This window comes from Hemibagrus wyckioides, linkage group LG07, assembly GCF_019097595.1.
Source record: "Hemibagrus wyckioides isolate EC202008001 linkage group LG07, SWU_Hwy_1.0, whole genome shotgun sequence".
Classification (NCBI taxonomy): domain Eukaryota; kingdom Metazoa; phylum Chordata; class Actinopteri; order Siluriformes; family Bagridae; genus Hemibagrus; species Hemibagrus wyckioides.
The window spans coordinates 15,295,139-15,313,599 of NC_080716.1; the positions used below are offsets into that span (position 1 = coordinate 15,295,139).

General features: G+C 38.5%; 1 protein-coding gene across 1 annotated transcript; it reads left to right on the plus strand.

Annotated features, from left to right (window-relative positions):
- The first annotated feature begins 7,177 nt into the window (after positions 1-7,177).
- LOC131356653 (polyunsaturated fatty acid lipoxygenase ALOX12-like) lies at positions 7,178-17,561 on the plus strand. Its single transcript, XM_058395801.1, has 15 exons — positions 7,178-7,367; positions 8,594-8,737; positions 9,002-9,209; positions 9,309-9,390; positions 11,828-11,950; positions 12,132-12,238; positions 12,440-12,612; positions 14,228-14,371; positions 14,457-14,660; positions 14,770-14,856; positions 15,064-15,233; positions 15,381-15,502; positions 15,771-15,871; positions 16,255-16,425; positions 17,084-17,561. Exons 2-15 carry the CDS (start codon positions 8,594-8,596, stop codon positions 17,261-17,263), a joined length of 2,016 nt encoding a protein of 671 aa, XP_058251784.1. The 5' UTR covers positions 7,178-7,367; the 3' UTR covers positions 17,264-17,561.
- Positions 17,562-18,461: the final 900 nt, after the last annotated feature.

Sequence of the window (18,461 nt, forward strand, 5' to 3'; positions counted from 1 at the left end):
TTCTCTTCTGAATTATTCTGATGTTCATTGGCAAACTTCAGATGGGCCTGTACATGTGCTTTCTTGAGCAGGGACCTTGCTGGCACTGCAGGATTTCAGTCTTTCACGGCATAGTGTGTTACCTAATTGTTTTCTTGGTAACTATGGTCCCAGCTGCCTTGAGATCATGGACAAGATCCTCTCGTTTAGTTCTGGGGTGATTCCTCACCATTCTCATGATCATTAAAACTCCACAAGGTGAGATCTTGCATGGAGCCCCAGACCAAGGGAGATTGACAGTTATTTTGTGTTTCTTCTATTTGCTAATAATCACACCAACTGTAGACACCTTCTCACCAAGCTGCTTGGTGATGGTCTTGTAGCCCATTCCAGCCTTGTGTAGGTCTACAATCTTGTCCCTGACATCCTTGGACCGTTCTTTGGTCTTGGCCATGGTGGAGAGTTTGGAATCTGATTGATTGATTGTTTCTGTGGACTCCCTTAAAGGGAGTGCTCTTAATCTCAGCTTGTTACCTGTGTAAAAGACACCTAGGAGCCAGAAATCTTTCTGATTGAAAGGACAGTTAATTGTCCATGGTTACCCCAAGGTAACCAAGCAGTGGCCAAAGGGGAGATCATTGAGTTGTTCAGAGATAATGCAAGATCCTGGGCTGGGGATGAATCACCTGGGATGACCAGCAGTTCAGTTTTGCTGCGATTGAGTTTCAGCTGATGAGCTGTCATCCAAGATGAAATGTCCGCCAAACGCACTGAGATCTAGTTCAGGACCTTACACCCCTTTTGAGACAGCACCAGCAGCCCTTTACCACCTGTAAACACCACCTGCAGAGAAAGCATGGCTGTTTATCTACTACTGATCTACAGGGTGTCCGAAAAGTCAGAAAACATTGGGAATATTTTTAACAAATTTGTCAGTCCAAATATGTTGAGCACAATATGTGTAGAGAAAAAGTGTAGAGCTTAAGGTTCAATGTGTAGAGTTTATAGAGCTATAGCAGAGCAAGAGAGAGCGCTGCTATACCTGACATTTTTAGCTATAAAGAAAGCTTTTCCATTCTTCCCCACTAACCTTGTTTATAGAGTGGACTGAAGGGAGGTGACGCAGTGTGGCCACACAGAACACCTCTGCTATAAGATGAGTTCGCAGACCTGAAATTCAGCATGACGGACCCACATTTTAGCCAATAACCAAGCCAGAGGTGGATCGTTAGGGAGGAAGATGGGTGTGTCCTTAGTAGGATTCTGTTCAAGCTGAGAAAAAGGGGAAGGAAAATGGAATGAGTCTTTTCATTAGCCATTTGTTGCTGCTGGTGAACAGACTTGGTGAAAACATTACCTGTATTGCAATGGGAATGAGGCCATCGTCCGGATGTTCATATAGTCAACACAAAGGAGCTGCTATATATTGCTTTTTCCCTCTGATCACATTCGCAGGGATGCCGTCTACTACAGCATAGTCACCAAGGTATATATTCCCAGCCTTCACAGAGAGAAAAAGACATTGTTGTAGCCTTTAAAATACCTGGACATTCTGACCATTATACTGGTGCATAGATTGATTATGGCTAATTTTACTGTCTGGTTTAATCCATTACATTACTGCAGGCTTTTGCTAAACTTGTGCTAAACTCAACACAAAAATCCTTTTGAAAGCATTATATAATGGTATCGTTACATAAAGATATAAAAACATCTGTGGATTTTAATGACATTCCTCCCATGCACTATTGTAATCATTTGTAAGATGCTGTGGACAGCATGTGTTAATTAGTGCCTTGTCTATCTCTACCTTGTATTGTCTCTCTGTGACACACACATACACATTAACCCTTTCCATCACTAATACTAGGGGGCTTTTCTTTTTCATACCATTTCCCTCTCTGTTCCTCTAATCGTTCATTCTTCAGTACAACTACAAAGTTCATTGTTTTTATTTGCAGTCTTTTGTATGAAAAGTTTGCATTATAAGCTCTTTTGTATGATTTTTTTAAACCAATCTCAGATGTGCAGGATTTTCCAGCCATTTAGCATCAAAAACAGAAAGCATACAGACTGACTTGGCACATGCTTCAGCCAAACAAGAACATCAACTTTTTTAACAATTGCAGCATGAACTTAAATGCAGTTGGGGCAGGTTGACATGTCAAGACAGCTAATGTGCATATGAAAAATAGACCTGTTTCCTGCAAACCATTGTGCCAGCTGGCATACAAATGATCACAATTGCTTAAGTGACTGATACACAACTTAAAACATCTTTTAAAAAAATCAGAATTGCTGAACTTTTCACACTAAACAACTGTGATTACCGACAATTGTGACTATGATTTTTTAAACCAATCTCTCTCAGGATGCAGGATTTGCCAGCATCATTGTAGGAAAAAAGACAAGCCAAAATAAGGATTGGATATTTCCTGATCTCTTAATGGCCAGTCTGGGCCTGGTAGTGCCACAGGTACTCTCCTCACAGCTCCAGGGTTCTTTGGGCTTATGGTACCAAAACCAAATTATATGATTGTTGCTTTGATTTACTGCATTAACTTATATAATCTAACCCTTAAACACCCCTAGGTGTGAATGTGAGTGCATGGTGTCCTGTGACTGGTGGATGTGTGGCATAACTGCATATCTTATGCACCACACCTTACCTTGAGCTCTTTATTCAGGGTGGGGTTGGGTCTTAAGAAGGCCTGCACCATGTCTCCAGAGACGGGGAAGTTGACTGCACCTCTGGATCCTCCGTGGATTTGACCCATTCAGGAACAGATGGCCGAGAAACCAGTCCTCTTTCCAGTGTTCCATAACGTATTCTAATAGCATTCATAACACATTTAACAGTTAGTAAGTATTATGGTGTGTTGTGAATAGTTAAATGCATAAATGTTTCTATTTATAGTCAAAATGTATTCTTTATACTGGAAGTTCATTGTAAATATTTTGCCAGTATGAAAGAATGAAGCTGATTAGAAATCACTTGTAAGAGGTGAACAATAAAGTCACAGCTACAATACCAGCAATGGGACTCATAATTTCCAAAATATTTGTTTAATATCATCCAGATCTTCCCATGATCTCCCAAACCAGATGACCAGCTTCTTTAGAGACAGCTCCAAAAGTCTAAATGTGATTAAATTAAATATATGTACAGATACATGTACTCTGCTTAAATGTACACATTACTGTGATGCTTTGTTGAGACTAATAAGGCATTTTGTTATGTTATGTTATTATATTTTATTAGATGTGTAGGACTTAATTAATGCTGTTTTTGAGTAACTTTAAACCAAATCAAGAAAATAAAATAATTCACTGCTCACACAAATTGAAGTGATCTTTCAAAGTCACTGCGCTTCATATTGGCAAAGCGAGCATCCTGGTGTAGGTCTGCCTCGGATTTGGCATCTATGCATTTGGAAATTCCTGGAGCCCAGACTTGCCATCTAACATAACATAACACAAATAAACACCAGTGATATAAAGAAACAAAAAAGGCTGTATAATAATGCATGTATTCCATTAAGGCCCAAGATTTAACAAAATTTCTAAAAAAATTTCCAACTCACAATTCTGTCAAAATTTAATGCAATAAAAGTCAGAATCAACTAAACATCAACATGGTAAATATTTCACATATTTCTTATACATGATGGCAAGTAACACATACAAGTAATTCAAAAACAAAAAAAAATCCTGAAGTAAGAAGACTGCTGATGTTCTTGAGACAAGCCATTTCATTTCATGTACACAGAGAGTATTGTCTCAGTTTCAATGGGCCACTTGCTAATGTTCTTTTTGTCTAGGCATACAGTACATCCTGGTTAAGGTTCCAATGAAATCCACAACAAAGAGCTATGAGATAAACGTTCATCATGATCTCAGAAATAAGCAGAAATGTGCAAGCACATGCTACAGCCAAACAAGAACATCAAGTTTATTAACAATTGTAGCATCAACTGTCAAAAGCTGTTGTGGCAGGTAGACATGTCAAGACAACTAATGTGCAAATGAAAAACAGTGTTTCACGCAAAACCATAGTGCCAGCTGGCAAACAAATGATCACAAATGCTTAGAGCAATGACAGATGCACAGTAGGCACTATGTGCGATTTGTTAATGCAATAGTTCTCCAGATTAAGTGAGCGATACACAACTTAAAACATCTTTAAAAAAATCAGACCTTTCCCTTAAAAAGCTGACCTTTCCACACTAAACAACTTTACTTGCTTGCAATCAGTGTTTAGTCTTATTGGGGTGTACACACTAGATCAGGACTCACAGAAAAGTGATTATTTTTTTGCATTACTGCACTTATAGTTGTAGAGTCACCGAGAGACTATTCAACATGCTTGAAAATATAAGAGCCTTGGCAATTACTCAGACTGAGATAATTATGTTTCTGAACCATGCAGACAACATGTAGTCACTGAGCTGGGGATGTAGACACTAAACTCCAAAATTAGTTAGAGACTGTGATATTGGGGCTAAAAATCTAAATTCTCTAAATCCAAATCTTATCTAAGTCCTTAGCCCTGACAAGCAATTCCACTCCCCAACTCCCCCAAAGAAATGGGAAAGACATTAAAAGGTGCAGGAATATTTAAATTTCGTTCTAGATCTGAAATCATCACATGATAATAATAATATTCAGTGAGGGAAAAAATTATTTGATCCTCTGCTGATTTTTTTTCTTGCTCACTGACCAAGAAATCAGTCTATAATTTTAAAAGTAGGTTTATTTGAACAGTGAGAGGCAGAATAACAACAAAAAATCCAGAAAAATTAATTTAAAAAAAGTTATACATTAATTTGCATTTTAATGAGTGAAATAAGTATTCGATTCCTTCCCAAAAGATTTCTATGGGATTAAGGTCTGGAGACTGGCTAGGCCACTCCAGGACCTTAATGTGCTTCTTCTTAAGCCACTCCTTGATTTTGGTCTCATCTGAGCATAACACACTCATCTGAGCTTTCACCCAGTTCTCTTCTGAATTATTCTGATGTTCACTGGCAAACTTCAGATGGGCCTGTACATGTGCTTTCTTGAGCAGGGACCTTGCTGGCACTGCAGGATTTCAGTCTTTCACGGCGTAGTGTGTTACCTAATTGTTTTCTTGGTAACTATGGTCCCAGCTGCCTTGAGATCATTGACAAGATCCTCCCGTTTAGTTCTGGGCTGATTCCTCACCGTTCTCATGATCATTAAAACTCCACAAGGTGAGATCTTGCATGGAGCCCCAGACCAAGGGAGATTAACAGTTATTTTGTGTTTCTTCTATTTGCTAATAATCACACCAACTGTAGACACCTTCTCACCAAGCTGCTGGGTGATGGTCTTGTAGCCCATTCCAGCCTTGTGTAGGTCTACAATCTTGTCCCTGACATCCTTGGACCGTTCTTTGGTCTTGGCCATGGTGGAGAGTTTGGAATCTGATTGATTGATTGTTTCTGTGGACTCCCTTAAAGGGAGTGCTCTTAATCTCAGTTTGTTACCTGTGTAAAAGACACCTAGGAGCCAGAAATCTTTCTGATTGAAAGGACAGTTAATTGTCCATGGTTACCCCAAGGTAACCAAGCAGTGGCCAAAGGGGAGATCATTGAGTTGTTCAGAGATAATGCAAGATCCTGGGCTGGGGATGAATCACCTGGGATGACCAGCAGTTCAGTTTTGCTGTGATTGAGTTTCAGCTGATGAGCTGTCATCCAAGATGAAATGTCCGCCAAACGCACTGAGATCTAAGCAGAATTCATGATATCTGAGGGAGGGAAGAAGATAAGATGGGTGTCATCAGCATAGCAGTGGTATAAAAAGCCATATGAGGATATAACTTTGTCAAGAGAGTGCGTGTAGAGAGAGAAAAGGAGAGGACCAAGTACTAAGCCTTGTGGTACACTAGTAGAGAGTCTCCATGGAGCAGATGTCAATCCCTTCCATGTTACCTGATATGAGGGACAATCCAGGTAGGAAGCAAACCATTCCCATGCTGTTCCACAAATTCCAAGACTCCTGAGGGTGGACAAAAGAGTCTTGTGGTTAATAAAAGCATATGAGAAAGTAAAGTTGCAAAATATTCAGATATATTCAGACCACTACACTCTAACTCACTGCGCCTTTATACAGATCCAGGCCTGGTTTGTCAGTGTTCTCTCACTCTCTCCATTCTCCCCCACCAGGGTTACATACACAGAGTTATTAGTACCTGAGTACTCTAAGGTGCCTGTAGCCACGGTCACTTTGTACTCCATCTGCACACACAATTCACATCAACTCTTGTATATAAAACTGATGATGTGATTGCAGTATGTCAACGATCATTTGAATATAAATTCACAATTTCAAATATGTGTTTTTTTTCTTACTCAGAAACTCAAAAGCATGTCTATACACACATGGCTACATCCTTACACAGGTTCAAGGAGAAATGTTGAAATTCCTCAGAACATATTATTGAAGAATGTACTGGAAATACTGGAGTATACAATGCTTATTAATCACTTGTGAATTGCCAAAAATACAATAAATTGTTTGGAAGCACCACCACACCAGCATCAAAAACCAAAATTGTTAGGGCTTTTAATAAAAACTTAGTGCTAGTTGTGAAGTTTTACTGTGCTTTGATTTATTAAAGATTCTGCTATTGCAAACAACAACGTCATCCAGATCTCTGGATCTCTCAGAGCTCTCGTTGTAGGATGTATTGATTTTAGTATAACACGTTTTTTTCTGGATTTTTTTGTTGTTATTATGTCTCTAACTGTTAAAATAAACCTACCATTTACTGTAATTTATAGACTGATAATTTCTTTGTTAGTGGGCAAACGTCTAAAATCAGCAGGGGATCAAATATTTTTTCCCTCAGTGTACATAAGCTATATTTTGTGTAATTATATTAGCTGTGTACTATATTGCTAAAAATGGATTAACATTTTGCCTACAGTATAAAGCCTACAGTCATGTACATGCAAAAGGAGAAGTAGTAAATGCAGCAGGACTCCTAGTCCTGGAACATACAGATGACACCTGAGATATAGAGAATAGATTTGATAAGGGGTACAGACAATGAAATGAAAAAATGCACAACTAGCACTAAGTATTTATTAAAGGCACCAACAATTTTGGTTTTTGATGCTGGCGTGGTGGTGCTTCCAAACAAAAAGAAGGGGTTAACCCAACTGTAACCATACAGAGAGAAAGAGGAGGGCTGAAAGGGCAACAAGTTTACAGAAGAGAGTGAGAGAGTGGAGGAAAACTCAGTTTGCAGCAGTTGTATGTTTGATAGCAGTGTGCTGAGATAAACCTAGAAAAACCATACAGACTGTACAAAAGTCAGAGGAAGAAAGCAGTGGAGACAGGCTAAAATAAACCACAAGGTAAGTATTGACTAAGAAGTTTTACTATGCTTTGATTTATTTAAGATTCTGCTATTGCAAATAGCAACGTCATCCAGATAGGCTCTCGTTGTAGAATTTATTCATTTTAGTATAACACAGTTTCTATAGCTTAAGCCACTTAAGGCACCAAACCATGTGGATGTTACAAAACTGTGTAATAGCAGAGATATTTTGCATGTGTAGGTTAATGTAGCTAACATAAGTTAAATAGAAACATGGTGAGTTAACAGCTCATCTCATTCCATCACCCGAATCCTTTCCTATATTTATATTTCCATTCAGTATCTATATGAATATGTGTCTACGACTGTCTATGTGTGCCTCTATGTGTTCTTACTTCAGCTTGGCTGTTTATTTAAACTATACTGGAAACTAACTGAAACTAACTTCTAACTGGAAACTGGGAGATTCTCTCTATATATTATCAAGTGTAAATAAATAAGTAATTAGGTAATACATACAAAATCACGTTAGTATATGTTATTTAATCGAATGCTGTATCTCATTATTTCCAAATTATTCAAACACACACACAATGCAGGTGGCACGGTGGCTTAGTGGGTTAGCACGTTTGCCTCACACCTCCAGGGTTCGAAGTCTCGCTCCCGCTCACTCTGTGTGTGTGGAGTTTGCATGTTCTCCCTGTGCTTGGTGGGTTTCCTACCACAGTCCAAAGACATGTTTCTAGGCTGATTGGAGTCTCTAAATTGCCCGTAGTGCATGTCATTTCATGAGTAAATGAGTGTGTGTGTGTGTGTGCCCTGGAATGGGTTGGCACTCAGTCCAGGGTGTATCCTGCCTTGATGCCTGATGACACCTGAGATATAGAGAATAGATCAGATAAGCGGTGCAGACAATACTAAGTTTTTATTAAAAGCACCAACAATTTTGGTTTTTGATGCTGGCATGGTGGTGCTTCCAAACAATTTATTGTATTTTTGGCAATTCACAAGTGATTAATAAGCATTGTATACTCTAAAGTATTTCTAGTACATTCCTCAATAATATGTTCTGAGGAATTTCAACATTTCTCCTTGAACTTGTGTAAGGATGTAGCCATGTGTGTATAGACATGCTTTTGGGTTTCTGATTAAGAAAAAAACACACATTTAAAACTGTGAAATCAATCATTCAAATGATCTTTGAGATACTGCAATCACATCATCAGTTTTATATACAAGAGTTGATGTGAATTGTATGTGCAGATGGAGTACAAAGTGACCGTGGCTACAGGCACCTTAGAGTACTCAGGTACTAATAACTCTGTGTATGTAACCCTGGTGGGGGAGAATGGAGAGAGTGAGAGAACACTGCTGGACAAACCAGGCCTGGATCTGTATAAAGGCGCGGTGAGTGAGAGTGTAGAGGTCTGAATATATCTGAATATGTTGTAAATTTACTGTTATATTTTTGTCTTGCGTTTTTATTAACTTACAGCTGAGAATACAGCTCAAGCATCTAACTGAGCAATAAAACCTTCTCAAGGCCCTAGTAATGGCCTTTTCATTCATGTTAAACTACATTGCTTTATTCTGCTTTATTTTAACAGGCATTGTTTATCATAAGTATACACAAACTGTTTTTCCTTTCAATCTTATCTCAACCTTCTACAGGTTGATGACTACATAGTCCGGAGCTCAGCTCCTCTGGGTCGTGTGATCCTTGTACGCTTAGAGAAGCAGAAGTACTTTTTGTTTCTGGAAGACAACTGGTATTGCAATTATGTAAAAGTCCTACCACCAGGAGGGGGAAACACACAAACCTTCCCCTGCTACTGCTGGTTAGTGGGGGATTCTAAAATAGAAGTACGTGAAGGCACAGGTCAGTCCTAACAACTGCCCCAGGGAGAAGATTTTATCTCACCCTAATTCAGGCTCAGGATTCCTAATGGTAGATTCTTTCTCTCTTTTTCTTTCAAAGGTAAAAAGCTGTCTGATGAGATTCTGGCTCAGGAACTGGCTCATAGACAGGCACAGTTGAAGGAGAGACAGAAAACGTACCGGTGAGTATGTTCCATGACTAGGAGTCCTGCTGCATTTACTACTTCTCCTTTTGCATGTACATGACTGTAGGCTTTACACTGTAGGCAAAATGTTTATCCATTTTTAGCAATATAGTACACAGCTAACTTAATTACACAAAATATAGCTTATGTACACTGAGGGAAAAAAATATTTGATCCCCTGCTGATTTTGTACATTTACCAAATGACAAAGAAATGATCAGTCTATAATTTGAATGGTAGGTTTATTTTAACAGTGAGAGACATAATTACAACAAAAAAATCCAGAAAAAAACCCCATATCAATCAGCAAGATTTCTGGCTCCTAGATGTCTTTTATACAGGTAACACGCTGAGATTAGGAGCACTCTTTTAAAAGGGGTGCTACTAATCTCAGCTTCTTACCTTTATAAAAGACAGCTGTCCACAGAAGCAATCAATCAGATTCCAAACTCTCCATCATGGCCAAGACCAAAGAGCTGTCCAAGGATGTCAGAGACAAGATTGTAGACCTACACAAGGCTGGAATGAGCTACAAGACCATCGCCAAGCAGCTTGGTGAGAAGGTGACAACAGTTGGTGCGATTATTAGTAAATGGAAGAAACGCAAAATAACTGTCAATCTCCCTTGGTCTGGGGCTCCATGCAAGATCTCACCTTGTGGAGTTTCAATGTTCATGAGAATGGTGAAGAATCATCCAAGAACTACATGGGAGGATCTTGTGAATAATCTCCAGGCAGCTGGGACCATAGTCACCAAGAAAACAATTGGTAACACACTACGCCGTGGAGGACTAAAATCCTGCAGCGCCCGCAAGGAAGCACATATACAGGCCCATCTGAAGTTTCCCAATGAACATCTGAATAATTCAGAAGAGAACTGGGTGAAAGTGTTATGCTCAGATGAGACCAAAATCAAGGAGTGGCTTAAGAAGAAGCACATTAAGGTCCTGGAGTGGCCTAGCCAGTCTCCAGACCTTAATCCCATAGAAATCTTTTGGGAAGGAATCGAATACTTATTTCACTCATTAAAATGCAAATTAATGTATAACTTTTTTGAAATGAATTTTCTGGATTTTTTTGTTGTTATTCTGTCTCTCACTGTTCAAATAAACCCACCATTAAAATTATAGACTGATTTCTTTGTCAGTGAGCAAACGTACAAAATCAGTAAGGAATCAAATATTTTTTCCCCTCACTGTATATTATTATTATCATGTGATGATTTCAGATCTAGAAGGAATTTTAAATATTCCTGCACTATTAAATGTCTTTGCTACATTTCTAGGGGGAGTCGGGGAGTGGAATTGCTTGTCAGGGCTAAGGACTTCTTGACCAGATAAAATTTGGATTTAGAGAATTTAGATTTTTAGCCCCAATATCCCAGTCTCTAACTAATTTTGGAGTTTAGTGTCTACATCCCCAGCTCAGTGACTACATGTTGTCTGCATGGTTCAGAAACATAATTATCTCAGTCTGAGTAATCACCAAGGCTCCAATATTTTCAAGCATGTTGAATATTCTCTGTGACAACTGCAGTAATGCAAAAAAAAAAAAAAAGTAAAGTAAAAGCAAGTAAAGTTGTTTAGTGTGGAAAGGTCAGCAATTTCGATTTTTTTAAAAGATGTTTTAAGTTGTGTATTGCGCACTTAATCTGTCATTGCTCTAGGCATTTGTGATCATTTGTTTGCCAGCTGGCACTATGGTTTTGTGTGAAACACTGTTTATCATTTGCACGTTAGTTGTCTTGACATGTCTACCTGCCCCAACAGCTTTTGGGGCAGGTAGATGCTACAATTATTAATAAAGTTGATCTTCCTGTTTGGCTGTAGCATGTGCTTGCACGTTTCTGCTTATTTCTGAGTTCATGCTGGATGTTCATCTTGTGAACATTCAGCATGAACATTGAGCATTCAATATTGTGAATATCCAGACCCCCTCTAAATATCACCTGGTTACAATCCGATAGCTCTTTGTTGTGGATTTCATTGGAACCTTAACCAGGATGTACTGTATGCCTAGACAAAAAGAAAATTTATAAGTGGCCCATTGAAACTGTTTGCAGAGGGCTCAGAAAGTTGTAAAATACCATTGATATTGAGTCCTGTCCAGAGACAACATTCTCTGTGTACATGAAATGAAAGGTAGTTAACACAAGAACATCAGCAGTCTTCTTACTTCTTACTACAGGATGATTTTTGTTTTTGAATTACTTGTATGTGTTACTTGCCATTATGTACAGGAAATATGTGAAATATTTACCATGTCGCTGTTTAATTGATTCTGACTTCTCTTGCATTAAGTTTAGACAGAACTTTTTTTTTTTATTTTTTTTTTAAATTTTGTTAAATCTTGGGCCTTAATGAAATACATGCATTATTATATAGCCTTTGTTGTTTGTTTATATAGCTGGTGCTTATTTGTGTTATGTTATTAGATGGCAAGTCTGGGCTCCAGGAATTCCCAAATGCATAGACGCCAAATCCTTGGCAGATCTTCCCCAGGATGCTTGCTTTGCCGATGAGAAGCGCAGTGACTTTGAAAGATCACTTCAATTTGCGTGAGCAGTGAATTATTTTATTTTCTTCATTTTGTTTAAAGTTACTCCAAAAAACAGCATTAATTAAGTCCTACACATCTCATCCAAAATGCCTTATTAGTCTCAACAAAGCATCACAGTAATGTGTACATTTAAGCAGAGTACATGTATCTCTACATATATTTAATTTAATCACCTTTAGACTTTTGGAGCTGTCTCTAAAGAAGCTGGTCATCAGTTTTGGGAGGTCATGGGAAGATCTGGATGATTTTAAACAAACATTTTGGAAATTACGGAGTCCCATTGCTGGTATTGTAGTTGTGACTTTATTGTTCACCATTTGCAAGTGATTTCTAATCAGCTTCATTCTAGCATATTGGCAAAATATTTACAATGAACTTACAATATAAGTAATACATTTTCACTATAAATAGAAACATTTATTCATTGAACTGTTCACAACACACCATAATACTTACTAACTGTTAAATGTGTTATGAATGCTATTAGAATACGTTATGGAACATTGGAAAGAGGACTGGTTTTTTGGCCATCTGTTCCTGAATGGGTCAAATCCACGGAGGATCCAGAGGTGCAGTCAACTGCCTTCCAACTTCCCCGTCTCTGGAGACATGGTGCAGGCCTCCTTAAGCCCCAACACCACCCTGAATAAAGAGCTCAAGGTAAGGCGTGGTGCATAAGTTGTGCGGTGAAGCCACACATTCATATTCATTTTCCTGGTGATCCTTCATATGCCAGTCACAGGACACCATGCACTCACATATTCACACCTAGGGGTGTTTAAGGGTCAGATTATATAAGTTAATGCAGTAAATCAAAGCAACAGTCATATAATTTGGTTTTGGTATCATAAGCTCTAAGCTATGAGGAGTTGTTTAGTGTGAAAAGTTCAGCAATTTTTTTATATGCACATTCTTTGTCTTGACATGTCTACCTGCCCCAACTGCTTTTAAAAGTTGATGCTACAATTGTTAAAAAAGTTGATGTTCTTGTTTGGCTGTAGCATGTGCATGCACTTTTCTGCTTATTTCTGACCTTATTCTGAAACTTTATCTGATAGATCTTTGTTGTGGATTACATTAGAGCATTAACCAGGGGCATGTAATCCTGTATGCCTAGACAAAAAGAAAGTTTATAAGTGGCCCATTGAAACTGTTTGCATAAGGCTCAGAAAGTTGTAAAATACCTTTGATATTGTCCTATCCAAAGACAATACTGTCCGTGTATATGAAATGAAAGACAGTTGGCTTCAGAACATCAGCAGTCTTTTCATATACGAGACTCTGTGTTTGACTTTTCATGTTCACTCGAAGAAGAAGTCTCAGTCATGCTGATGCTGCTGCCTCTGCTTTTTGCCACACAGAGACAGTGATTGAATAACAAAACTCTTTGGATTTACTGAGATGAACAGGGAGTTTTTATACAAAAGAAAGGTGTACTATTCAGTATTATCTATAGGCAGACAAAAGACGTCAGCAGAAACAGACGTGGTGGTTGATGTATTCACTGGCATTTTGGCGAATTTATCTAATGGTTATCTAAATTACAAAAAAAGAAACTGTCAGCGAGGGTCTGCGTTCCGAACATGTTCATCAAAACAGAACAGAAAGAATTTCTAGGACAAAACACAGTATATCACGATCATAAGATGAGGTCATAAACAAATAGTCACAAAATAGGCCACAGTCAGTCACTCAACTTAGAACATCTGTTCTACAGGATATTTTCTGTTTTTGAGGCTAAATGGCTGGCAAATCCTGCACTTCTGAGAGATCTTGATCCATAGAGATTGGTTTAAAAATCATAGCTCATCATACAAAAGACTGCAAATAAAACAATGAACAGAAAACTTTGTAGTTGTACTGAAGATTAAACAGTTAGAGGAACAGAGAGGGAAATGGTATGAAAAAGAAAAGCTCCTTAGTATTAGTGATAGAAAGGGTTAATTGTGTATGTGTGTGTCACAGAGATAGAATAAAAGGGAGAGATAGACAAAGCATTAATTAACACATGCTGTCCACAGCATTTTACAAATGATTACAATAGTGCATGGGAGGAATGTCATTAAAATCCACAGATGTTTTTATATCTTTATGTAATGATACCATTATGTAATGCTTTCAAAAGGCTTTTTGTGTTGAGTTTAGCACAAAACCTGCAGTAATGTAATGGATTAAACTAGACAGTAAAATTAGCCATAATCATTCTATGCATCAGTATGTCCAGTATGTCCAGGTATTTTAAAGGCTATAACAATCTCTCTTTCTTTCTGTGAAGGCTGGGAATATATACCTTGTTGACTATGGTATACTGGAAGGCGTCCCTGCGAATGTGATCAGAGGGAAAAAGCAATATATAGCAGCTCCTTTGTGTTTACTATATGAACATCCAGACAATGGCCTCATTCCCATTGCAATACAGGTAATGTTTTCACCAAGTCTGTTCACCAGCAGCAACAAATGGCTAATGAAAAGACTCATTCCATTTTCCTTTTCCTTTTTCTCAGCTTGAACAGAATCCTACTAAGGACACACCCATCTTCCTCCCTAACGATCCACCTCTGGCTTGGTTATTGGCTAAAATGTGGGTCCGTCATGCTGAATTTCAGGTCTTCCAGGTGCTGTCGCACCTACTGCGAACTCATCTTATAGCAGAGGTGTTCTGTGTGGCCACACTGCGTCAACTCCCTTCAGTCCACCCTATAAACAAGGTTAGTGGGGAAGAATGGAAAGGCTTTCTTTATAGCTAAAAATGTCTGGTATAGCAGCAAGTCTCTCTCTCTCTCTCTCTCTCTCACTCTCTCTCTCGCTCTGCTACAGCTGCTTACTCCTCATCTGAAGTACACTCTGGAGATAAATTGCCGTGCACGCACAAAGCTCATCTCTAAGGATGGCATCTTTGAAAAGGTGAGGTGCAGTAAAACTACATACATTTAAATTTGTATTTATTATTTATAACAAAATCTACACATTCAACCTTCAGCTCTACACTTTTTTCTACACATATTCTCAACATATTTAAATTGACAAATTTGTTCAAAATGTTCAATGATTTCTGACTTTTCACACACTCTGTAGATCAGTAGTAGATAATCAGCCATGCTTTCTCTGTAGATGGCATCCACAGGTGGTGAAGGGCTGCTGGTGCTGTTTCAAAAGGAGTGTAAGATCATGAACTATCGCTCTCTCCAACCCCGCCATGACTTCATAGATCGTGGTGTTACAAAACTCAATAAATACTTCTACAGAGAGCACACACTGATGCTTTGGGACGCCATTGAGAAGTAAGAGTCCAGGCACAATACGGTGTTGTATAACTACTATTTCTTGCCATTGTTAAGCACTGAAATGAAGTTTAACCATATTGACTGTTTTGTTTGCTTGAGTTTGAAGACAGTACAGGTACTTACAACTTCTCTTTCCTTCTACAGGTTTGTCTCCAGCATAGTGTCTCTATATTACACAAGTGACAATGAAGTGGTGCAGGATTCAGAACTGCAGGCATGGATTAAGGATGTGGTTGAGGAAGGCTTTGTAAATGTTCCTCAATTTGGTTAGTTGCCTAAAAAAATAAAATTACTGTACTTGTGCCATGGCAATAACTGTAGAGCAGCAGTGACTCTGTGCTGCAGGGTCTGGGCTAATTAAGAAAAGCAATGAATTATTATGAAAAACAACTTGTTGCATAAGAAAATTATTTATCCAAGCAGACATAAGATCTAAATCTCAGATATAGCACTGCCATACACACAACAGTTTTGTGTACATGTATCCTTATATAGAGTAATTGATATGTTATTTTTATCATTCATATGTGTCAGGACTGCCTAATGAACTAAAGAATAAACAGGAGCTGATCACTGTTTTGAGTGTGGTCATCTTTACCACCACTGCACAACATGCAGCAACCAACAATGCGCAGGTATGTGATGCATCATTGTTGTATTCGTTTATGAAATTACATCTAAACCAAAAACATATCTGTTTAAACCGTAAAGGGAAGTTCGAACATAAAACTAACACTTAATACTATATGTTATTTCTTATCATTATGCAGTACTGATTTTTTTGGTCAGTGTGATTTCACAAATATGCATAATTATTGTATTCATACATAAATGTTTTGCTACTACAATATCCAACTACTTCATAGTGTTATAGAGTAATTACCACATTATGAAAGAGGCACAATCAAACCAGCCTGCAAAGCAGTAGCAAGTGTCTCAGTGTCTAGTTCCAGCTGCTGATAGAGGCAAAACACACTTCCAATTTTGTTAAGATTTTACATTTTCTTCTATCATCTAGTTTGACTTTTGTTCCTTCGTGCCCAACACACCTTGCACCATGCGCCAGCCTCCGCCCACAGACAAAGACAGTGTCACTATGGAGTTAATCATGAACACACTCCCGGATATCAGCCAGTCATGTGTACAGATGGCAATCACATGGCATTTAGCAAGAGCTCAGCCAGACGCAGTGAGTCAAAACTTCCACAAAACACTCCAGGTGGCCTACTCCTGTTTAAACAATATGTCATTTGATTTATGTCAAAACAAAATGTAGAAATAAAACAAAGGATGTGGGCTGTAAGATTGTATTAAATTTGGTGGAATCCAAAACAAAATATTCCCATAACTTACTTGCTTAATGTGTTTCAATTCAACGTTACATGTATAACTAAATGGGCAGCATGGTGGCTTAGTGGTCAGCACTGTTGCCTCACAGCAAGAAGGTTCTGGGTTTGAATCCCGGGTTTGAACAGGCAGGGGCCTTTCTGTGTGGAGTTTGCGTGTTCTCCCCGTGCCTGAGTGGGTTTACTCCGGGTATTCCAGTTTCCTCCCACAGTCTAAAAACACGTACATTAGGTTGGTTGGTAATTCTAAATTGCCTGTGTGTGGTTATCTGCCTATATATGTGGCCCTGTGATGGACTAGTGACCTGTCCAGGGTGTAACCCTGCCTTTTGCCCAGTGTGCACTGGGATAGTCTCCAGCAGACCCCTGTGACCCTAACTAGGGATAACGCGAGTATAGACAATGGATGGATGTATAACTAAATACTTTTTTTGTCTTATTAGAATTTCTACATTTTTACTTTATCTCCTTTCTGCCCTCTGCCCTATCTATCATGCTCAGATACCTCTGGCACAGTACAAGGAACAGTACTTCACTGAGCCAGCAGCCCAAAAGATGATTGATAACTTCAGGCAGGATCTGAAGGACATCGAAGAGGAGATTCTGAAGCAGAATAAGGGTCTCGAACCACCATATCTCTATCTGTGTCCTAGCCGAATGGAAAATAGCATTACCATATAGAGACTTGAGACTTGAAAACAATTAGAGAGGCAAAAAAGCTGCCTTAAATATATTTTTTAGATATTGTGAAAGGGACATTTTGTATGCTTGTTTGAAACAAGAAGAATAGATTTGTTGTAATTCTATATGTTTCAGATATGTTGTATTTTTGTGGTATTAATTTTACGCTCTGAATCAATAAACTGGAAACACTGTAATGCATTTAACCACCAAGAAAAGATAGACAGAGATATTAGGAACTACAGTTTTATTTCTGTAATTACAAAGTGTTACAAATAAAATAATGGATCATGAATAATTACATGGCAAATGATCATTTCTACTTTGTACTCATGTATATATAAATATTATTCCAATGTGATACGGCTGTATGCAAACTTTAATCTAGTTGTCTGACAAACAAACAGTCACACTTTTATTAATTCTAACAATTTCTAACGAATTTTAATTTGTAAAAGCATTTGGACCACAGTGAACACACAACATATTGACTCTGACTCCAGCTAAAATATCAACAGAAATTGCAATAAAATTCAGATAGGAAATACAGTACGATCACTTTCAAGGAGGTGGATTTCTCCACCAGATGGTGCTAACGCACAAGATAATCGTTGCGCTTATTGAGTCGGACCTGAACGAAAGACACAAATCCAATCACCACATAGATTCCTGCAGCAATGAAGCAGTTGTAGCCAACTTGGTTATAGACAGCATAAGTGTTGTTTTTCAGGTGTTGGACTTGGCCCCTTAGTTCCAGTGAAAGGAACTCTTAATGCTTCAGCATACCATGACATTTTGGACAATTTCATGCTCCATAACTTTGTGGGAACAGTTTGGGGATGACCCCTTCCTGTTCCAACATGACTGCAAACCAGTGCACAAAGCAAGGTCCATAAAGACATGGATGAGCAAGTTTGGTGTGGAGGAACATGACTGGCCTGCACAGAGTCCTGACCTCAATCTGATAGAACACCTTAGGGATGAATTAGAGCAGAGACAGCCAACATACATATGTGGGCCCCATATGGGCTGTATCCAGGTGGCATGGGCTCCAAGTGGGCATGTGCTGAAAATGTGGGGGCACAATTTATGTGGGTCCCATGTAGGATCTAAGTGGGCAAAATTATTTAACACCTAAAATACATCTTTATACCTTTAATCGTTTTGAAATTAAATGTGGTTACTAATCACTTTAAAA

Coding starts and splice junctions, on each gene's coding strand:
- LOC131356653 (XM_058395801.1), top strand. CDS start 8,594: ATGGAGTACAAAGTGACCGTGGCTACAGGCACCTTAGAGTACTCAGGT. Junction 12,239..12,439: donor ATTACGGAGTCCCATTGCTG/GTATTGTAGTTG, acceptor GAATGCTATTAG/AATACGTTATGGAACATTGG. Junction 14,857..15,063: donor AGGATGGCATCTTTGAAAAG/GTGAGGTGCAGT, acceptor CTTTCTCTGTAG/ATGGCATCCACAGGTGGTGA.